Here is a 22,215-nt window from a genome sequence, read left to right as displayed (position 1 = left end):
CAGGGTGAGGGTCTGCAGGCAAATGTAAGTGTTCAGCCCAGCTGAGATGTGTTAATGTCCAGGGCATCACTTTTTTGTCAAAGAATCTGTGGGATACTTGTGGACCAGCAAAGGTTGGCTGCTAGCCTGGTCCTAACAGGCTCTGGAGGAAAGGGGTTCGTGTGGAAAACAGTCCTCCGCAGCTCATCTTTACCTAGGAGGCCTGTGGCCTCCTTCCTGCATTTGGTTAAGCCTTGGGAACCCTGTCTTGGGCCTGGCCAGGCAGGAGAGGAAGTTGGCGCAGGGGGCAGGAGGAGAAGGGAATGCATCTGGCTTCCGTCTCACCATACTGCAAACTCCTGCTTCAGAGACTTGAGAGTTAGCTCATGCCCCCTACAGTCACTAGTGACTCAGAGACCAACTGGGGTTAATTTGGAAATAGGATGTGTGCTCAGGTTGGGGGGGGACGGGACATGCAACTAGAAGGAGGGGGTCCCTGGGTTCACCAAGCTGCAGTACCCAGGCACCCCCAATCTGAACAGTCAGTATACTCACAGACCAGGTTCTTCTGAACCCTCCTATAAAGACCAGAGGCTTAGCTGGGGCTCTTGTCCCCATCAGAGATGCCCTTCTGCTGCCCCAAGGCTGGCCTGCGCTCAGGTAGGAGCCAAGCCTCTCCCAAAGAGGCTCCTCCTGCTGGGCCCTGAATAGGGGCAGGGCATCCCACAGCCCCGCCCTTCCCGCCGCCTGCAGGAGGCCTGGGCATGAGGCTACGGACATAGAGGCCCAGACCTATCCACCAGCAGGATCTAGACCAGCCGCTGCCACCCATGGGGAACAACCACTGCGTGCCCCAGACCCCCAGGAGGCTGCGGGCCTCCTTCTCCAGAAAGCCTTCTTTGAAGGGGAATAGGTGAGGGGGGGAGCGGGCCTGGCCATGTGGGTAGAGGGTCTCCCTCAACCTGCTGTCAGTGCCAAGCCATGAGCCCCCTTTCCCTTGTCCCCAGAGAGGACAGCGCGAGGAAACTGCCCAGCTTGCTTGGCACTGAGGCCCGCCTGGACAGTGACACCGCCGCGGACAAGATCTTCCACTACATCCCCGGGACGGTGAGCAGAGGGGTGTGTCCCGCTGGAGCGTAGCTGCCTGGGTGGTCTGTGCACCACCTTGAGGCCCCACGTGTTGCGCCTGGTGTCTGAGTGCAGCTTTGCGCTCCCTTGTATGACTACGTGTGTCACCGTGTGCGTGACAGTGTGTACGTCGCATTTTCACGCAGCTCTGGGTCTTCCCTGTCAACCTGGGGGATTCAGACCCAAGGCCAGGTAAGGAAATGGACACTGCCCCGCCCTTGGAAGCTCATCCCCCGAAAGTCTGGGCCAAGAGCGAAACCGAGACTTGCACTGAGTCAGTGGTGAGCCGTGCAGGCCGGGCGGGGCCTCGGTATGCTGTACTCAGAGGGGGCCGCGCCCACCCGCCCCCACCAATACATGGGCCGAGTGCAGCATCTATGTTTAGCCGTGTCAGGGGTCACTGAGAGAGTAAGGGGTTGCCAGTGAATAGGGAGCCAACTTGCTGCCTACTCCAGGCCTCCGTTTCTCCCAGGGGGGCGTCTAGCAGGAAGCTGCTACACCCCTCTCCCAGTGTCAGCAGCCCACAGCTACTGTTACATTCTAAGCTGACGCCCCTCCTCCACAAAGCAAGGAGCAACCCCCTGAGCACCGATAGGCCACTCTGGCAGAAGAGGCAGGCGATCACGCCCCTGTCCACCCCCAGCCCCTAATGCGTCTCAGGGCTAGCTGAGGGGGGACAACTTTAGGGCCCCTTTTCCCAATTTTGTTGGCATTGGGTTGGGAGGAACCTAGGCTGTATGTCTGACAGGAGTGCCTCCCATCTGTGCCCTCCCGGGACCACACCCACCAAGTGGGCAGGGCTCTGTTATGTGTGGTGGCACCAGAAGCTCCATAAGGAGGATGTTTGTGACACTGGACCAGGGGCTAGGTATTGGCCTCATCCTGTACACTTTGGTGGGACTTCCAGAGCCCACCTTTGCTATGTGCTCCAACCAGGCTAAGAAGCCTGTGCCACTCCATCTCCAGCTTTCTGAGGTACCAGGGCTTCATGCAGGCAGGTGCCTGCTTCAGAAATAATGCTGCCTCAGAGAAGTGGACAGAAAAAGGGGGACTGGCATGTCCAGAGTGAGGTCCTTCTGTATGGCCACATCTCAGACCCTGACTCACTGTCCAGTCCCAGGATACAGTGTGACCCTGGAAGGGAGTTTCATAAGGCATGTTGGCCCTAGTGGTCCTCCTTAACTAGGACACAGCATCTGAACCTCAGGAGGCAGGGCTCTGGACCCAGAATGGAGCAGGTGCTCCTGGGCCCTGCACCTGGACTCTGAGTGGCTTCTGCACCTATGCTAGAGCTGGCCCTGTCACACTTTAAACTGAGTCCTCTCTTGTACCCCAAGACTGAACCTGGGCCCCAGGACCAGCTGCATGGCCCTTCCTGATTCATGGCCTATTTTTCACGGATGTCATCTGGTGTCAGTTCCCACACTGGGTGTGAATACGGGAGGCCCCACCCAGAGACAGGGAGGACAGGAGTTGTGTGTCTGTTCACATTCCTGGGCCTATCCAAGGGACAGTGCAGCTTGTCAGAGGCACAGCAGCCCATGCTGGGGGCCCTGGACAGGTCCTAAAGGACCTCAATTTACCCCTAAGCCAGTGAATCACAGCCTTCCCAAGCCCATCAGCACTGGTCCCTACCTAACCATAATGTGATATCAAACCTCTGATTTATAAAGAACTCTATGCCAGGACTGGGTAAGTGTTGTATAGATGTTAAGCCTCCCTCCCTCCTTTCAGAAGACTGCAGAACCCACCCCCCACCTTCCCACCCCTGCCCCCAGCACATCCCAGGCCCTATCCAAGACTCTGGGAACAAAACAGTGAATGAAATAGACCAAGATCTCTTTTTATGGTGCTCCCATTCCCATTATAGAGATAGATAATACAAACAACAACAAAAAATACAGTAAGGCAAATTAAATCAGTACTAAGGAGAAAAGTAAGGTTGGAGTTTTACAAGGGTATCCAGAGCAATCTGAGCAAAGCCCTGAAGGGGCAAGGTGGGAATTTGGGACTGAATGCTCCCAGCAGAGGGACAGTAAATGGAAAGGTCCTAAGATGTGAGGGAAAATGAGGGGGGCAGTTGGAGAGGGGCAAGTCATAGAGAACCTCTCAGGTCATTGCTAGCACTTTGACTTCTACTATGAATGAGATAAAGTGCATGCTTGGATAGGTTCATAAGAGCTGACTGTAACATCTCTTCCCAACTCCAAGTTCATGGGCATTGTGTTGGTAGCTTGAAATGGGCAGTGTCAGGAATATTATTTATAGCAAGAAAATGTTATAAATCAGAGCCTTGGGGTCTTTGTTTTCATTTATTTGTTTTTCATAGAACCAGGTATTAAATCTTTTGTCAGATGACACTGGAGACATGAGAGGCTTTAGAGTACTATCTCATACAGACACCCCAAAACTCCTTGAGAAGTCTGGGAAGGTTAAATGACAAACACAACCTAGTCTGCCATAGACCAGGCAGCCTAACCAGAAACTGTGTGTGTGTGTGTGTGTGTGTGTGTGTGTGTGTGTGTGTGTGTGAGATATTCTGCCACTGTTGTCTTGTGAAGAGTATGAGTATATGTGTAGGCCTGCACATACATGTGTGTCCTTGATACATGTATTTCTGTGACCATGTGTGAACAGCCCAGGCCTGTACAGGATTGTGGTTTGTATATTAGCTGGGTCTCTGGCCCCATCTGGCCCTTCCCTTGAACCCTGCTCCCCCAGGACATTCCAGGCCTGCAGAGTCAGCCAGAAAACCTGGAGCAGCCATTCCTGAGTGTGTTCAAGAAGGGGCGAAGCAGGATGCCTGTGAGGAACCTGGGCAAGGTTGTGCACTATGCCAAGGTCCAGTTGCGGTTCCAGCACAGCCAGGTGAGGGTATGTTCAGGGATCAACATCTCTGCTAGCCTGAGGCCTGGCCCCCAGACCCTGAGACTGGCAACCCTCCCCTCCCTTAGGACATCAGTGATTGCTACCTGGAGCTGTTCCCCTCCCACCTCTACTTCCAGGCCCATGGTTCTGAAGGACTCACATTCCAGGTGAGGGGCATGGGCAAAGAAAGGGGATGGCTGCGCCTCTTGGGAGTCCCTGCAGCCCCTCCTACCCTGTGCTCTGGCAGGGACTGTTACCTCTGACAGAGCTGAGCATCTACCCACTCGAGGGGTCCAGAGAGCACGCCTTCCAGATCACAGGTGTGTGGTGGGCATCTCCCAACCCAGCCCTGGGGTCTGTGTGGAGCTGCTGGAGAGGGAACTTTCCTGTGAGCTTCTGGGGATTCCAAGCTCAACCCCTACAGTCCACTTGGCTTCTCTGCCCCCACCTCCAGGGCCACTACCCGCCCCCCTCCTCGTTCTCTGCCGCAGTGAGGCTGAGCTTAGTCTCTGGCTCTACCACCTGGAGAAACAGATGGCTCTCATGGGGGGACTGCAGCGCTGTCACTCGGCACCCCTACAGGTCACCCCACAGGTCAGTGCCAGGAATTTGCCATCCCCTCCACCATCCCAACTCTTCTGGCCTGCCCCTGACCTCCTCTTCCCCAGGTATCCCATGGGGATAAGCTTCCCTGGGCTCTGCAGCAGCGACTGACCCAGCTGCAGAGGGCATCAGGACGGGAATTGGTGGGCAGCGCCATCTGTGCATCAAGGGTCAAGCTGCAGCACCTGCCCTCCCAGGTGGGTGAAGGGGGCAAGGGGGTGCAAGGAGATGGAGAAGGATGCATGCAGCAGGTGGGGCCCTGCCCTGGGTGCCTAGCCCTACTCCATTCCTTGACTCCTTGCAGGAGCAGTGGGACAGGCTCTTGGTTCTGTACCCGGCATCCCTAGCCATCTTCTCTGAGGAGCCAGATGGGCTTGGCTTTAAGGTGGGTCCTCCTCACATGGACCTGCCCACAGGGAGGCACCCTGTGTGAGGTGGGGGCCACGACTCAGAGAAACCTGTATTTCGAGGCCTGTTGGGACAGAACACAGGGCCCCGCCCGTCTGGCCCCATTGTCCTGGTCAGTCTGGTCTTGTTCTGAGGCAGAAGAGTTCCCACTCTGCACATCTCATCTTGTCCTGGAGGGTCCACAGCCACCAGCCAAGCCACTCCATGGAGTGGGGCTGCTCCTGGGAGTCCTTCATGTGTGTTTTCCCCAGTGCCTCTGAGCTAGTATGCACTCATAGTTACTGAAAAACACTGCCAGGGACCAGTCCCCATAAGCATCTGTCTGCATCTTGCCATGGGCTGGCGAGGGTCCACCAGCAAGCAGAAGTGAAGATGTCCAACCCAGCTCTGGAGCAAGACAGAAGGATGGGGCCAGGCAGGCACTTGGAGTACCCCTGATGAAGGCCAAGTCCTCACTCCCTGCTCCACAGGGGGAGCTGCCACTGAGTGCCATCCATATCAACCTGGAAGAGAAAGAGAAACAGATACGCTCATTCCTGATCGAAGGTGAGGTCCCACCCCAGACTCTGACTCTGCCCCTGGCCTGGCTGGGCTGCTAGAAGGGGGTTGTGAGCCTGGTACATGCCCCAGATCATGGATGGGGGCTCTGTTGGGTACAGGGTACACTGTCCTGCAGGCCTCAACCTGTGTCTGTATTCCAGGCCGCCTCATCAACACCATCCGTGTGGTGTGTGCCAGCTACGAGGACTACAGCCACTGGCTTTTCTGCCTCCGCACAGTCTCTTGTAGGGATGGCCCCCCACTGCTGCCCAGCCCTGAGAGCTTCCAAGGGTTTCAGGGGCCCACAGAGGTGAGGTTCTGAGTAGTGGTACAAACGGGGGCAGAGGGGTGGATGCAGGCATGGGTAATTGGGAAGGGATCTGGCCACCCAGCTCACATCTGGCTGCCCAGGTTATGGGTGGTGGCCGAGGTTCTCTCTCCTCGGATGGACGGACCAGCTGGGACTCGGGGTGCCCAGCACCCCACTCCACCCGCACCAGCCACTCCCTCCTGGAGTCCTCAGTACTATCCACTACAAGCTGCTCTGCCCAACCTGCACTTGTGAGTACCTGGAGGGTGACAGAGGAAAGTAGGCAACAAGCCATGGGGCTTCCATGTGCTGGGGAACCTGGGTCCCACTGCCCCATCCCAAGCCTGGTTCCTCAGGGAGGGGTCTTAGACTGGAGGGACAGAGAATTGTGTGGGAGAAGGGCCTAGGGGAACTTTCTGGTATGTTCTTGTTTCCCACAGGACCAGGGCAATCCTGAGTATGCCAGCATTGGTCGAAGAAGGGCAGAGCTGAGACATGGCAAGCACAGCCAATCACCCAGAGGCAGAACCCGAGGGGAGGTACCTGGCCCAGCCACCCCACTGTCCCTGCATCTGGACCTGACCAAGGTAGACCCAGCACAGGCCCCAGCCCTGGGCCTCTCTCCCTCCTGCCTCCACCTACCTGACCTGTCTCTTAGCCCAGGTGGTCCTGGATCTCCCACAGACCCTTTGCTCTGAAGACGGAAGGCACTGACTGCTTTCAGCCGGAGGAATCTGTGTTTCTTACCTCTTCTTGCAGGTGAGCGGGCCCAGCCTGGAAGGCAGCCTTGAGGCCCCAGACCAATCTTTGGACACACCACATTCCCCACTCTATGCTGATCCTTACACACCACCTGCTACCTCCCATCACAAGATCACAGATGTCCAGGGCCTGGATGAGGTCAGTGTCCTGATGGGTGACAGGGCTGAATGTGCCACAGCCTGAGGTCAGAGAGATGCCCAAAGACTAAGGTCTGTTCTGACTATGAAGGGAGGCTAAGGGGGTTTCTGGGTCAGGGGTCCTTGAGCTCCCTGGCAGACCTAGCCCTGAACCTCAGGTTACCCACACCTTCTGGCAGTTCCTCAGTGCGATGCGGATCTCACCTGGACTGGAGCCATCGAGCCCATTCCCCTCAGTCCCTGTGTCTGTGCCTGTCTGTGACTCCAGCTCTGGACTCTCTAGTTCCCCTGGACTTCCAGGCTCCCATCTGCTCTCCAAAAAGGGAGCTCCACAGTCCCGAGCCTCACAGAGGCACCGAGGCTCCATCAAAGGCCAGGGGCCACGACCCCCAGACTCCTCAAAGCTCGTGAGTAGCAGCCCCTGCCCTGGTGTGAGGAGACCCAGGCCCTGGGCTCAAAGGGGCCTGGGAAGGGGCTCCCGAGACTCTGGGGGGAAAGTAGATGCCAGAGAGTATGGGGTAGGCACAGGCCAGGGACAGAGACATGGGGTAGCAGGACAGGGAACCTCAGATCAAGGAGAGGATGGTGCAGGGCCAGGGGGCAAAGATAGGGAAGGGGCTGTCAGATTGGGTGGGCTAATCTGTCCCAGTTCTCAGACTTGTGTTTTGGGATTCCCAGGTTGTCCCTGCCAAGAAAGTTTCACCCGGCACCCTGCTGCCTCCTCCAGGTGAGTGAGGGTCCTGCCTCCTCTGGGTAAAGTGACAGGGTGTTGCTTCCTACAGGCCAATATGTGATGTGTCTCTGCCCTCCCCACCAGGCGAGTGCCCCATCTGGGACAAGGTTTCATGTCCCTCCCACCAGAAGTGGTCACAGCTCAGGAGGCCTGAGACAGAGGGAGGACTCATTCAGTGGATCTGATGATCCCCAGGCAGGCTGCTTCTCAGAACCACATCCCACCAATGCCAACCTTAAGGGGGATCTGCAGCCAACCTGCCCTCTGCCCCCTTCAGATCCAAGTCAGGTTCTGACCCCAGAAGGTCAAGGGTCTCTCCAGAACCCTGAAAGTACAAGTACCCCTCCCTGGGCTCTGGCCCCTCAGCTTCACCAGCAGCTGCAGCAGCTGGGAGGGGGGGAGCATTGCACTTCATCCTAGGGACATCCTGGCCATCATTCCACAGCCTAGAGAGGAACATCAAGGAGGTCATGGACGTTCCCAGCTGTGTCCCCCAGGGAAGGGAAAGGGAGGGGACCAAACAGGGGCTTTACCTGACAGTGTGGGGGCAGCATAGAAATGAAGGGCAGAGGGCTAAGAGAGTTGAGGTGTCAGGGTCAGAATGTGTGATACCAGAAGGCATGAGGGTCAGAGGTCAGCAAGGTGTGAACTATCAAAAACAGATGTGGGAGAGTACCCAATGTGGAAAACAGAGAAAGGATGCTGAATTGCCAGGAATGTGGGGTAAGGCTAGTCAGAGATACTAACACCATAAATGAGAAAGAGAAATTTTATTGGTGCTGTGTGCCTTTGTTCCTCTAGGAGCAGCCAGGGGTCCCCCTCTGTCTTGGGGACCCTGCTCATGTAGCCTTGGGCAGAACCACATCCTGCCCTGCCATTACTCTCCCTCCTCAGGCCCCTCTCCCAGCTTCCCACCCCAATGCTCTTCTCAGCCTCAGCCCCATGTGAGCTACCTATGATACAGTCCCAGGAGACAGTCCTTCCACTGGAGGTCACTGAGTTCTGGGCCCTCATCCAGGGCTCCCAAAGAGGAACCAGCCCTGCCCCACAGATTCACCCTGTAGGGGCTACAGGAGCCACCTTCAGAGGCATCCACTAGGCACCTGCTCACTGACTCAGGCCTGGCCCAGGCAGGCTGTGGCCATGAACCCTCTGGACTCAGGGGTCAGAGGGGCCTCCATGACACTCACCAGCCCACCCCTCCTGTGAACAGAGCAGAGTCCCTGGATACCCCCCACCCCTCAACTTCAAAGCCACCTAGCATCCTTGTCATGGCCCTACCCAGACTCAGCGGGACCTTGTTGCTCTGACACCCCTCGCCCCAGCATCCTCTCCTGCTGCTCTTCTCACCACATAAGCAGAGAAATGCAAGTGCCCAGTTAAGTTAGATAAACAACAAGTAATTTCTTAGTAAAGTAATGTCTGAAATATTTCATGTCTGAGATTCAAATTTAACTGGGCACCCTGTTTTTATTTTCTAATCTGATGCCCTACTAACCAACTCTCTGCTCAGCACCTACCCATCCAGAATCCCAAACCTTCTCCCTCCTAGGTGTGGGGAGTGGCCTTGGTCACTGGTGAACCCTCAGGTGGAGTCCAAGAGAGTCAAGGACACTGGCTCCCTCCTGAATGCTGTAGAAGACAGGTATCAAAGGCAAGGAAGTGGGCAGCACCTGATCCAGAGCCCCTGGGCTCATCTGGGCATCCTGCGCCTTCTGGGCAGGCCTGGCTCTTAGCAGCTAGGGCTGTGGCTGGGGCTGGGGCTGCGGCTGGGGCTGCGTCCTCGACCCACCTGCCGACGGAAGTAGCGGATGGCAGAGATGGTGCCGATGTTGGCCAGCAAGACTGCAAAAGAAGTACAAGGTCTCCTGGGTGCCAGCTCCAGCTGGTCACCACTTTTTGCCCACATGACTGAGGCCTCAAAGGTCAGGGCAAGGCCAGTGGGGTAAGGTCAGTGGGTTGAAGGCTGGTCAGCAATGAGAGAAGCAGGAGGTCAGCATAGGAAGGCCCACTGGCCCCAGAAGGTGAGATGGACACCATGGCCCCTGCATCTGGTTTCTAGACACAGCTCCCTCCACCCCAGAGCCCCCAAACCTGTTTTCCAAGCATCTGGGGTATGTAGATCTGAGGTTCTCACAGCCCACGTGGCAAAGGCTACAAACACCAGGCACATGTCATTCTGGCTGAAAGTAAATGAGGTGAGAGGACCCCGGAGCTCCCCTAGGAAAGAGAAGTACACCCTTAGCTGCTTCCTTCTGAGACACACTGACCCTGCCTATGCCTTCCCTGGGACACATCTATCCTGGATATACTTTCCCTAGGACATGTCTGCCCTGGACACTCCTGCTCTGGAACACATCTGTCCTGGCACGTCTGCTCTGGGACATGCCTGCCCTGAACGAATCTATCCTGAACATATCCTCCCGGGACATGTGTATCCTGCCCTGGGCATGCCTGCCTTGGACACACCTGCTCTAGAACATGTCTTTCCTGGACATGCCTACTATAGATGTGCCTGTCCTACACACACCTGCTCTAGAACACATTTTTACTAGACATGCCTGCTCCAGACACACCTGCTCTGAGACTTGTCTGCCCTGGATATGCCTGTCCTGGTATGCCTGCTCTAGAACATGTCTGCCCCAGGCACATCTGTTTGAGTCATATCTTCCCCATGATGTCTCTTCCTCGAGACACTGAGTAATGTGTGTCACAGTTGAGTCAGAACAGTTTCGGGGAGTTGTCTCTGGGGGCTTCTGTTCCCTGGTCTGTGAAACAGCTTCCAGGAAAAGGGGAGCTTTCTTCCTACAGTGCCTGAGCCTACAGGCAGCCTGGCTTGAGTGGGAGTGGTCCCCTGAAGCTGGGGGAGGAGCCCTGCTGGCACCTTAGCCTGGACTCTGGGCAATGGTCAATACAGAACCAAACCCATGAATGGCCATGGTACCTGCCCTGGGATGTCCCATCTGCACTGTGTCCTGGGAAGGCTGGAGTTTGCCCTTCCCTCCCAGCAGGTCCCCACTGCAGGGTTCTGCACTGCCTCCCCCACCACCACCATGTCTACTTGGCCTAGCTCCCTGGACAGTGTGTTCCCATGCCCTGGACAGGCCATAGGGCTTGAGCAACACCTACCTGCCCGCCTGACCGCCAGACTGAGCTGCTGTGTTGTGACTGGGCCAGGCTTGGGGGGTGCCCCAAGCCCCACTTCCCTGAGAGGCTCAGTGGTCTGCAATTGGAGAAGGGTGGCTGGTGGCAGTGCATCCCCAAGCCCATCCTCCTCAAAGAAGTGTTCATAAGCCTCAGGAATGGAGATGGGCACTGGGTCTCCAGGTAGAGTAGCTGCCGCAGGCTCAGCTCTTGGGGATGGCATTGGAGAGTGGTGCCCCTGGCACCTTGACCTCTGGGCTCGGCAGTCCTGGAAGAAGAACTCACACATGTCCGGCCACTGAACTTCACCCAGGGCCTGGCTGGCTGCTGCCTCACCCGCCACATCTTCTTCCTCCTCCTCAATGGTGTCACAGAAGAAGAACTCATAAGCCTCGGGAAGGGTCACTGCAAAGCGGCTCCCAGGCTCAGGCCCCACTGAGGCAGAGGGGGATGGGGGTGGCAGGTGCTTGAGGATTCGAGGCTGAGGGGACCGGGGACCCACAGCCACAGCATCCCAGGCTGCAGAACCCCCACGACCCCCGATTGCTGTCCTGGAAGCTGGGATCCAGGGTGTGGTTGATGAGGGTGAGCCTGCAGCCTCACCTGACCCTAGCTCCTCAGGGCTGGGCATGGTCATGGAGAATCGCACTTTCTTCCTCTTTGGGACTTGAACAGAGCCCTGTAGGGGCTCTCCAGAGGGGTCTCCAGGGGCTCCTGCTGAGGGCTCCCTTCTGGGCTTCTCTCGATGTCCCTCTGGAGTTACAGCACCTTTGGTGTCCACCAGAGTAGCTTCAGCCCAGGGAACAGGGAGCAAGGAGAGTGCAGCAGGTGTATCATCCATATCAGATGCAGTCTTGGAAGCAGAATGAAGCAGAGCTGCATGTGGCACAACCATTGAGATGGGTGGAGACAGATCTACCCCTGGCTTCAACCCTGTGCCTGATATGCCCACATATAGTCTGCTTGTGGAGGCAGATGCAGACCCAGACTTGTCAATCTGAGTTGAGGAGGCAGGTGTAGACAAAGACATGTCAGGTTGAGGTTTGGAGGCAGGTGTAGACAAAGTCATGTCAGGCTTGGAGACAGATATAGACAAAGCCATATGGGGTTGAGGCTTAGAGGCAGGTATAGACAAAGTCATGTCAGGCTTGGAGGCAGGTGTAGACAAAGCCATATGGGGTTGAGGCTTGAAGGCAGATGTAGACAAAGTCATGTCAGGCTTGGAGGCAGGTGTAGACAAAGCCATATGGGGTTGAGGCTTGCAGGCAGGCGTAGACGGAGCCATGTCTGACTTAGCCATGGAGCTATCTGGATGAACCTCCTGGACAGGTATGGATATGGTGTGCAGCTCAGCTCTGGGAGTCATTCTGATCTGGTCTGTCCCTTGCTCAGTTGTTGGGATAGATGTAGACAGATCCAAGCCAGGCCCTCGTCTGGCAACCAGCTCAGGGGACCCGGAGCTGGGCTTAGGAGCATCTGCAGAGTCTGGCTCTGGCTTGTCTTGCTGGACCTCTGCCGTCAGCTTTGCTGTCCCAACCACAATGCCCTCAGGCCTGGCCTCATGGTATCCCAGCTGGGTAGCCACAGGGCCTGGGGCTCCCAAGTGCCCTCCCCACTTGGCACACACAGCACTCCTCTTCTTACGTCCAGGACTCCAAGGTGGGACTCCAGGGTTGTCGAGTGACTTCTGGGGGGTGAGACTGCAGCCAGGAGACTCAGGACTCTGAGGGGGCTCACCAGGGGGGCTTGGAGCAGGGCCCTGAAGAAGCCTCTGCATCTCGCCTCTGGAAGCTGCTGGCCCTGGCAAGGAGGAACACTGAACCAGCGGGATAGTGCCTGAGCTGAGGGACAGCAGACCTTCTGACAGTGCAGACGTGCCGACTGCCTGCTGACTGGCCTCCAGAGCCAAGATAGGCTCACACTGAGACCTGCTGATCAGCTGTTGGGTGGCCACGACCTCTCCCCCCTCCTCGCACCCCCACCAGTCCCTCCTCCCCAGAGCCAGCTGCCCAGTAAGGAGTGGTGGGGGCCCAGAGGGGCTGCTGTCACTGCTATCCCCTTGATCAATGTCACTGGACAAAAGCTCGTCCCCAGAGGCCAGTCCAGCCTGCAGGAGGCCACACTCATCAGCGGTGGCCGAGAACTCAGCCCAGTCCTGGTCGCTAAGTTGAACGGTGTACTGGAAGTTGTCCATCACAGGTCAGCAGAGGTGCTGGAGCAACGGAAGGACTTTGAGGATTCAGGCCCCACATACTGAGCAGCACACACAACTACCCTGCTTGCCACGAGGGCACCTGCCCCCTCCTTGGCACTCCATCTCCACTTGGAAGGGTCCCAGAGAACAGGTTCTGCTTTCAGATCTAGTTCATTCTTTCTTCTGAGTTAGAAAGTCCCAACTCCAACTTTTTCTATTTCCAAATGATAACTACCATGACACATTGTTACAGTCCTAAAATCAAATATGATTTCATATTAGAGAAGTAAGCTAAAAATGTGTTGGCTTTGTTTGGATGGGTGTTCCCACGCATCTCAGATCTGCTTAGCAGAGTTGGCCTCCCTTTTCCACTTCCCTTCTCAGTGGTCTGCAATCAGAACCACCAGGGATCAGTTTCCCCAATGATGGTCAGCCCTGTCCTATCCCAGTATGCCCCAGGTGGCAGTTGGCCACAGAGAAGGGGGTGCACCATCCAGCAGGTGACCATCTTTTGGAGTGATGACCTTCCACCAGCCTTGGCTGGGGTAGACTTCCTCTGAGCTCACCAAGGTCACACTGGTGTAGGCCAGAGCTGGCTCAGGGGTCAGCAGAAACAGTCCAGGCCTGAAGTTACCAAGTGGCAGTTATCACCCCAGTGGCCCCCTCAAGCTATCCTCAGGGTCTACACGCCCCCCCCAACCAGTCTTGTTCAGCTGACCAAAGCCCCATTATGCCCCATCTCAGTGAGCTAAGGTGACCTAAGCTGACCACAACCTCCATCCTCTTACCCCTAGAGGCGATGGATGCCCTTTAGCCCTCAGTCATCTACAGCTAGACCTAGGGGATTGGGAGGTCACTCTGGCTGGGACAGGTCCTAAGGGAGAAATGCCTGGAGGCCAGGACACCGTGGCTTCTTACAGCCCTCTCCTCCTCCAGCCCCACGCGCTGGTCCTGAAGAGGCCTTGGCAGGGGCTGCCTGTTGTTGGGACCCCTAGACTGGAGTAAGGGGATGACCATGTCCTACCTGGGTCTTGGCAGCCAGTTGGAGTAGTGGAGCTGGGCATCTAGCGGCCTGTCCCTGAGCGACATGCTGTTGGGCTTGCCCTGCAAACTCCACCCCCACTGCCAAAAATATACCACCCCTGGGCTCACATGTGACTCATGCCAGCCTCAGGGTCAGGCCACAAATAGATGGCATTTGAGGGGCCTCCAGCTATGTGAAGGATGTCTTCCTGGTGCAGGGCCAGGGCCCGGGCTGGCGCTGGTTAAAGTCACATCAGACTTCAGCCAGTGAATACTGTCCAGTGATCTGTACTGCATGGGTCTCCCTTTCCAAGCAGAAGGCCACCTGCACTTCTCTCTCACTTCAAAACCTCAGATTCACCCCACCTGCTGCTCCAATGTCCCCAGTCCACCTTTGCAGATGGCCTTGCTGACCTGGGGCAGAGCCTGCAGCTCCCTGCCTGAACTCCAGGGTTCACAAGGGCTCCCTGAGCCTGCTGGTGGGGATGGGGGACAAAAGGGGCATCTAATACTCTCTGTGGGGGTTCCCAAGATGAGCATGGACCCTGGGCCTCAGAGAAGGTTAAGAGGGGCAGTGGGACAAAATGAGTTCACGCCTGACTTTGACTTCGGTGGACAGGCCCAAGATGGGCAAACCCACCAGCCTCTATTGGGCCCTCACGAGGACCCTTGAGCACCTTTCTGTGAATGCATTCATCTTGAGAGCAAGCATCAAAAGGACCCTTCCTTCTGAAGGTCATGAGGCACAGAACGGGTGAACAACTTGCACACAGCCAGTAAGTATTAGAGTTGGGTCCCAAAGTCCTGCTCTTAACCCTACACTAGCTGCAGAACAAGAGGGCACCCTCCAAGTCATCCTGACCTTGCCCCCAAGGTCAGGACCCATACAGTTCCAGTTGAGGGACAAGAGGATGGGTATAGCCAGGCATGGTGGTACATGCCTATAATCCCAGTATTCGGGAGGTGGAGGCAGAGGATTGAGAGTTTGAATCCAGCCTGGGCTACATAATGAGTTCAAGGACAGCCTGAGATACATAGCAGGACCCTGTCTCAAAAATCCAAAGGCTGGGGGTATAGCTGAGTGTTAGAGTGCTTGCCTAGCATGTGAGGCCCTGGCTTCCATCATCAGCAAATACTGGCACCAAAAACAAAAACAAAAACCCCCACCACACTATTGATGCATCTTCTCCTGTCTCTTCATTATTTTTTGTCACTTTCCTGCATCTTTTTTTTTTTTTTCCTTTTTCTTTTTGGTATTGGGGTTTGAACTCAGGGTCTCAAACTTGCTAGGGAGGTGCTCACTTGAGTTATAACTCCAGGCCTAAAAGAGTATTTTCTCTGTATCTTTTCTTGTTGACTTGTAGAATTTATTATATACTCTGCTTTGTTTTGTTTTGTGATGTTGTGGATCAAACCCAGGGCCTCATATATACCACAAAGCCTAATCTCAGCCTGTCACATGTTCTGAATATTATTGAATATCTGTATTGTGACTATGACTGTGTTGACCTCTCTCTTTTTTGGTTGGACTGCAGTTTGAACTCAGGACTTTGCACTTGCAAAGCAAGCCCTCTACCACTTGAGCTACCTCTCCAGCCCCAAATGGAAGTTTGATTTTTTGTTTTTGTTTTCTTTTGGCAGTACTGGGGTTTGAACTCAGGGCCTCACACTTGCTAGGCAGGTGCTCTACCACTTATGCCACTCCACCAGCTGTCCCTCTCTTTATTGTTGTTTAATTTTGGTGATACTGGGGCTTGAACTCAGGGCCTTCACCTTGAACCACTCTGCCAGCCCTTTTTGGATGGATATTTTCGAGATAGGGTCTTGTGAACTATTTGCCCTGGCTGGCTTCGAACCATGATCCTCCTGACCTCTGCCTCCTGAGTAGCTAGATTACAGGTGTGAACCAACTGTGCCCAGCTGCTCTGCCTATTTTTGAAATAGGATCTCACGTTTTTGCTTGGACCATCCTGGACTTCAATATTTCTACTTATGCTTCCCACATACCTGGGATGACAGGCATGCACCACCATGCCCACCTGGTTAGAATGGGGTCTCAGGACCTTTTTATGTCCGGGCTGACCTTGAACCACAATTCTCGTGATCTCTGCCTCCCAAGTAGCTACAATACCATATTCTAATAGTACATGAGCAGAAAGTTTAAATTGTAACATAGTCCAGTTTATCAACAATTTCTTTCGTTGTTAGCACATTTTCTGTACTATTAAAGAAACTTTTGCCTGCCCCAAAGCCATGAAAACATTTAAAATTTTTTTCTGGCAGTACTAGGGTTTGAACTCAAGGCCTTGGTGCTTGCTAGGCAGGCACTCTACCATTTGAGTCATACCCCCAGCTCTTCTTTGCTTTACTTATTTTTTAGGTAGGATCTTGCATTTTTGCCCAGGCTAACCTGGACCACAATCCTTCTATCTACGCCTTCCAGTAGCTAGAATCACAGGGGCTTGCCACCGCACTTGACTTATTTGTTAAGATGGAGTATCACTAACTTTTTGCCTGGGCTGGTCTCAAACTGTGATCCTTCCAATCTCTACCTCCCAAGTAGCTGGAATTACAAGCATGAGCCACCATTCCTACTGTTCCTGACCTTTTTTTTTTCTTTGAAAAAAAAAAACCTCTCCACTGCTTCTCCTTTAACAACACATCTCATATTGTTTTTCATGGGTGGAAGGAGTCGCCCATGGGTGATGGTGCACTGTCTTGTTCCCATATGGGCCCAGGAGACCCAGTACCACATCTCTGCTAAGGCAGAGCAGTGTAACCTGGCCAAAGGATGAGAGGACCACATGTGTCTCTATGGCCAGAGGCACAGCAGCTGGGCCCCACATGAACTTCATGAGATGAAAAGACTCTGGGGAGCTTGGGGCAAGGGAATAACATAACCTCCCTGTAGAGAGGGAGGCAGAGAGGCGGGACTATGGTGGAGGAAAGAAGGGTCTTACCCTGGGTCCAGGCCTTGTGGACAAGCTTCACTGGTATTGGCCCAGCCTTCATAGGGAAACCCTTCATCCACTCTTACACCAACCATGAACCTTCTCAGTGGGGTGCAGTTGGAGATGTCTGCCTAGATGGGGCTGTGTGGCCGGTCTCAACCCAAGGAGGAAGAATATGCCATGTTCAAAACCCAGCTCTGTGGGGGAAGGCCTTAATTCTCAGTAGAGACATCACCTGGGCCAGTAGCACAAGTGAATGTGTAGACGGAGGGATGAATCCGTGGCCATTGAGGTGGGAGGAGCAGACCAGCCAGAAAGGGACCATAATGGGAAAGGAGCTGCGCCTGCTGTGCCACTAGAGGCCACTAGAAGGCACAAGAACTTCCCTGGGAGCCAGGCTGCAAAGCTGGGGGCTACCCTGGTCTAGGGGTTCCTAAGTCCTGTTTCCTCCCACTAAGGAGAGAGAAGGATGGAATGGGGGCTTCTTGAGGAGCTGCCAACCCCTTTTAGTGAAACCATGTAGTTCCTTTCAAGTTCTCGACCTTGATACAGTCAACTCTCAAAAGTAAAAGCTAATTTTCAATGAGCAGCGACAGGTGATCTAAACGCACTGCAGCCGGGCACCAGTGGGGTTCATGCCTGTAATTCTAGTTATTCAGGAGGCAGAGATCAGGAGGATCACAAATTGAAGCTAGCCCCAGGCAAATAGTTCGTGAGGCCCTATCTTGAAAAAAATCCACCACAAAAAAGGGCAGGAGGAGTGGCTCAAACAGTAAGTGTGCCTGCCTAGCAAGTGGGAAGCCCTGAGTTCAAACCCCAATGCTGACAATAAATAAATGAATAAATGCACTGCACAGGCATAGGCTTCTGCCTTTCTTCTAAAAATAGTCTTGGGCCGGTGGAATGACTCAAGTCGTAGAGTTGCCTGCTCAGCAAGCATGAGCCCTGGAGTTCAAACCCCAGTACCACAAAAAAAAAAAAAAGTCTTATTGAGGTACACAATAAACTGCAAATATTTAAAGTGTACAATTTGCTAACTCTGACACATGCATGCACCTGTGAAGCCATCTCCATAATCCAGAGAGCAGATGGTTCTGTCACCCAAAAGTGGCTAGTGTCCCTCCCAACCCTGCAAGACACTATTGATCTGCTTTATGTCACTATGAAGTAAGCAGCCTTGTCTAGAATTTTATGTAAAGGAAATCATATAGTATGTGATTTTTTTTGTACAGTACAAAAGAGCATAGTATGTCTCACTGTCACACAGCATAATTATTTTGAAATTCGTCCATACTAAAGTATTTATCATTTTTTTAGTGAGACATATTCTATTGTTGGGTATACCAAAATTTGATTACCCATTCATCTGTTGATGGACATTTGGATTATTTTCAGTATGAGACTATTACGTATAAAGGTGCTATGACATATGTGCACAAATCATTGTATGAACACATTTTCATTTCTCTTGGGTAAATACTTAGGATTGGGATGCCTGGGTCACATCATAGCTATATGTTTAGCTTTTTTAAAAATAACTTCCAAGTTGTTTTCCACTGTGGTGATACAATTTTTCACTCCTGCCAGCAGTGTGTGTGTTCCAGTTGCTCTGAGTCTTCAGCAGCACTTGGTGTGACCTGTTTCTGTCACTCAGCCCTCTAATAGGTGTGCAGTGGCATCTCATTGTGGTTTTAATGTACACTTCCCTAAAGCCCAATGATGTCTAGTGTCTTTTTCTACACATATTTGCCACCTACATGTCTTCTTTGGTGAAATGACTGACTAAATCTTGTACCCATTTTTGTTGTTGTTTGAGACAGAGTCTCACTGTCTAGCCCAGGCTGGCCTCAAACTTGCAGCAATCCTTCAGCCTCTGCTCACGAATGGGGGCTCATAGGTATATGCCACTACATCTGGCAGAAGGTCCTAGTTTTGATGAAGCCCAATTTATGTATTTTCCTTTTGTGCATTGTTCTTTTGATATTATATCTAAGACATCAATTCCTAACCAAAGGTCACAATTTTTTTTGAGTTTTCTGCAGAAAGTGTTATAATTAGATTTTGCATGTAGGGCTATGCTCTGTTTTGAGCTAACTTGCATCTATGGTATGGGGTAAAGATTCGGGTAATCATTTGCACATGGACCTGAGCTTCTGTTGAAAAGAATTGTCTATGCACCTTTATCAAAAATCAATTGGCCAAATACTTATGTGTGGGTCATTTTGGAGTTCTAGGTTAATTGTTTTGGGGGTTTTGTTTTGTTTTGCTTGTTTTGTTCTGAGACAAGGTTCATTATGTAGCTCAGGCTGTCCTTGAACTCACCTGGCCTCAAACAAGATCCTCCTACCCCTGCCTATGCCTTCCAAGTGCTAGGATTGCAGGCCTGTGCCATGACAGCTAGCACTTAATTGTTTGTACTTCTAGTACTTTAAATATGCTAGTCCACTGTCTTTTCTCTTGCAATCTCTTAACAAGAAATTTTCTGTCATTTCTTCTTTTTCCCTTGGTTATAAGATGTCCTTTTTTCTCTAGCTGCTCTTAAATTTTTTATTTTTTAGGGAGGGAATTAATAGCTTTATTGATACATTATACAAGTCATCATTTGAATTCTATAGTTTCTAGTGTGGCCACAGAGTATGCAATTATGGTTATAATTAGTTTGTAGGACATTATCACATCCCATAAAAACTCCATACCTATGAGCAGTCCTAAGCCATAACCCATCTCCCAGCCCCACTCTGGCCAATCACCAATCTACTTTCTGTTGATTGGCATACTCTGGATTTTTTAGGTAATGGAGTCATAATGGTGTTTTTTGGAACTGTCTTCTTACACTTAGTATTTTCAAGGTCCATCCATGTTGTAGTGTGTATCATTACTTCCTTTTTACTGTCTGGGACAAGCCATGGTCAGTTCATGAACTGAGTGGGGCAAGGATGAGGGAAGGCAGTGGTGGTACCTCCCCGTGCCCAGGGCTACATAGCCCTCAATCTCAGCATGCTAGATAGAGCACTGGGTAGGGGGGAGCCCTGAGTAAGGGACAGATGGAATTGGAAAAGCTTTCCTCCCTACCAGTCTTAGGCTGAGAGACTAGCTGCAAGAACACCCCTTAGATTGCCCTGAGCTATGGACAAGGGAATGGGAGGCTTCCTGCTGGCTTGGATGTTTTCCTTCATCCTGTGAGTGCTTGGCTAGGCATTGATGAGAGCCAAATATAGGGCTCTGAGCATCCAATTCTGGCCTTCTTACCTCCCTTCCAGTCATCAGGCCCTCTGTTCACAGTAGGGTCCAGCAGGTCAGCCTGAAGCTCCCATCACTGTGGCCCTCACACCCCACTTAAGCAGGAGAGTGTGGCCCAAATGTGGTACATGTGGGCACAGTGGGTGTCAAATGATGAGTTAATAGGGCTCACTCTGATCTGGGAGCCTGAGTCCCAACCTTATGTTTGGAGCCCCTTCGGTTACAGCAGATGTGAGCCCCAATCCTGCTGCTGTGGCTGGTCAGCACCAGCATGGGGTGGAATTTGGCAGGGTGCTGGGTCAACAGGACCTCAGGCCAGTGCAGGTCCATAGAGAAACCGTTCCAGGTAGAAGTGAGTAAAAGTCTGCTCATTATCAGGACTGCAGGAGCTATTTCTACTGACAGCTTCCTACTGACCTCCTACTCACTCCCATGAACTGTGTGTGACCTCGGGCATTATTTAACCTTTGGAGACTGTACTGGTTGTTTACTGCTATTGTTATTTATATTTACTTAGCAAACTACATAGAACTTACTATTATTTATTGTTTACATAACAAAAAATTAGCAGCTCAAAGTAGCAAACATCGACAATCTGAGTTTCTAAGACTAACGGTCCAGGAGCAGCTCAGCTGGCAGTTCTGGCTCAGGGTCTCTTAAAAAGTAGAGACCTGGCAGCGTTGCAGTATCATGTGAAGGCCTAACAGGGCTGAAGGACCCACTTCTACACTCACTCTTGCTGTTAGAAGGAAGCCTTAGAGCATCTCTCCTGCTGACTCTGTAGGAAAGAAGCTGGTTTCCCAGAGCAAATAATATGAGAGGCAGAGACCACAGAGAGACCGAGCAGGAGGGACCTTGCACCTGGATGATATCCCATCACCTCTGTAGGACCTTTACTGGTCACACAGGCCAACCGTGGGGCACTGAACCATTGGAGGCTGTTCGAGAGGCTGCAAAGCCTGGGCTTGTTTCTATAACTGAGGAACAGAGGGAGAGCACCCAGGCAAAGGTGTGGAACCCTAGGCAGCCCTGGAACTGGGCAGCCCTGGAACTGGGATGCTAGGTGAGGAGAGGAGGCTGGGGCTCTGTGAGGGGAGTTACCAACTCACCTCTCATAAGCCAGAGCCCAATCCCCATTTCAATCTCCCAGTGAACAGAGTTTAATGGTCCTGGCCAGCAAATTCTGTCACCATGGGGACCTATTCTCCAGATTTCATATACCTATGATCTCTATTATTGTTCAGTCCCCAAGCCCTTGTCTCACTGAAGACAGAAGACCCAACATACAGGTTAGATACCACAGAGGCATGCAGATCAACAGTGCACAGAAGTTCAGCAAACATTCATTGAGGCTTGGTCTGCTCCAGTCACTGGGCTTGAAGGAGGCACTGGGCTGCTGGAGGGGACTGGGGAGCCATGACCACCAGCTCCTCTAGCCAGAAGAGAGGGTTCACCTGTTACTCAGCAGGAAGCCTCTGCAAGACAAGAGCCAAGATACAAACAGCTTGAGGAGGGGTAAACAGAGAATGACCCCAAACTCATCCCTCAATGCTTCCTCTGAGGCAGAGGAAGGGGTGGAACATGTGTGGAAGGATGGGGAAGATAGAAAAGACCTACCCATGTCAGGGAGCACCCCACATTTGGGGAAACAGCACCCACCTTGAGGACAGCCCTGCAGAAAAGCATTAGAGGGTCCACCTTGCCTAATCCAAGCACGAGGAGACAATATGTAATAGACTTTCCCAAACTGCCTCTCTGGTACTTGTCCCTGCAATCCCCTGAGACCTGACCCCTCACCATGGAAGTCTGGCCTCAGCTAAGCTATGCTTCCTAAAATCTCTCTGCTAACCCAAAGCAATCCCCCAACCTCCCTGTTCTTCTGCCTTCACCCACACTAGTTGATCAGGTCACTATGAATTGAGCTTCCTTATTCCAGGTAGGTGCCAAGGACAGATGAAGGACACAGCCTGGCTTCCTGGAGCCCAGTCCTGCTGGTCCCAGATAATATCGAAGGAGCCTGCTGCAGATAAGGTGGTTTGTGAGGCTGTGAAAAGAGGAGTGAGAATTTGGGGAGGTTGGCTGAGTTCAAAGGGACAGGGCTCAGAAGGGGCCTTCCTGTGTAAGGCATGTATATACCCCAGAGCCAGAGAGGTCCCTGGAAGGCTAAAGCAGAGTCCTCACTGCAGATCCTTTTG

At 53.0% G+C, this 22,215-nt stretch overlaps 3 protein-coding genes across 9 annotated transcripts in view; 1 reads left to right on the top strand and 2 right to left on the bottom strand.

Annotated features, from left to right (window-relative positions):
* The first annotated feature begins 72 nt into the window (after nucleotides 1-72).
* Nucleotides 73-8,236, top strand: Plekhn1 (pleckstrin homology domain containing N1). The gene is made up of 16 exons (XM_074081655.1): nucleotides 73-892; nucleotides 987-1,086; nucleotides 3,829-3,975; nucleotides 4,062-4,142; nucleotides 4,223-4,295; nucleotides 4,430-4,569; nucleotides 4,644-4,775; nucleotides 4,883-4,963; nucleotides 5,457-5,532; nucleotides 5,688-5,836; nucleotides 5,938-6,087; nucleotides 6,277-6,423; nucleotides 6,596-6,736; nucleotides 6,915-7,142; nucleotides 7,414-7,462; nucleotides 7,553-8,236. The coding sequence occupies exons 1-16, from the start codon at nucleotides 810-812 to the stop codon at nucleotides 7,651-7,653; spliced, it is 1,878 nt and encodes a 625-aa protein (XP_073937756.1). The 5' UTR covers nucleotides 73-809; the 3' UTR covers nucleotides 7,654-8,236.
* Perm1 (PPARGC1 and ESRR induced regulator, muscle 1) lies at nucleotides 2,932-14,089 on the bottom strand. Of its 4 annotated transcripts, XR_012450170.1 has the most exons (5): nucleotides 13,831-14,075; nucleotides 10,598-13,061; nucleotides 9,563-9,688; nucleotides 9,142-9,313; nucleotides 2,932-5,489 (listed from the first exon to the last, which is right to left on the bottom strand). XR_012450170.1 is itself a non-coding variant. In XM_020162482.2 (4 exons), exons 1-4 carry the CDS (start codon nucleotides 13,868-13,870, stop codon nucleotides 9,201-9,203), a joined length of 2,094 nt encoding a protein of 697 aa, XP_020018071.1. In that variant the 5' UTR covers nucleotides 13,871-14,089; the 3' UTR covers nucleotides 8,224-9,200. The 4 variants fall into 4 exon arrangements, 3 of the variants coding, with proteins under 3 accessions (XP_020018071.1, XP_020018070.1, XP_073937754.1); XM_020162482.2 differs by lacking the exon at nucleotides 2,932-5,489 and having other exon boundaries at nucleotides 8,224-9,313; nucleotides 10,598-12,412; nucleotides 13,831-14,089; XM_020162481.2 differs by lacking the exon at nucleotides 2,932-5,489 and having other exon boundaries at nucleotides 8,224-9,313; nucleotides 13,831-14,071.
* A 6,457-nt stretch (nucleotides 14,090-20,546) lies between these two features.
* Hes4 (hes family bHLH transcription factor 4) overlaps nucleotides 20,547-22,215 on the bottom strand; it is a 33,259-nt gene continuing 31,590 nt past the window's right edge. For all 4 annotated transcript variants that reach the window (XM_074081647.1, XM_074081649.1, XM_074081648.1 and 1 more), the window contains one exon: nucleotides 20,547-21,495. The gene's annotated coding sequence lies outside the window, so the exon portion shown is untranslated. The remainder of the gene's footprint in view (nucleotides 21,496-22,215) is intronic.

Source organism: Castor canadensis, chromosome 7 (assembly GCF_047511655.1).
Source record: "Castor canadensis chromosome 7, mCasCan1.hap1v2, whole genome shotgun sequence".
Lineage (NCBI taxonomy): Eukaryota > Metazoa > Chordata > Mammalia > Rodentia > Castoridae > Castor > Castor canadensis.
The sequence above is the reverse complement of the archived record's forward strand: the minus strand, read 5'-3'. Positions and strand labels throughout refer to the sequence as shown.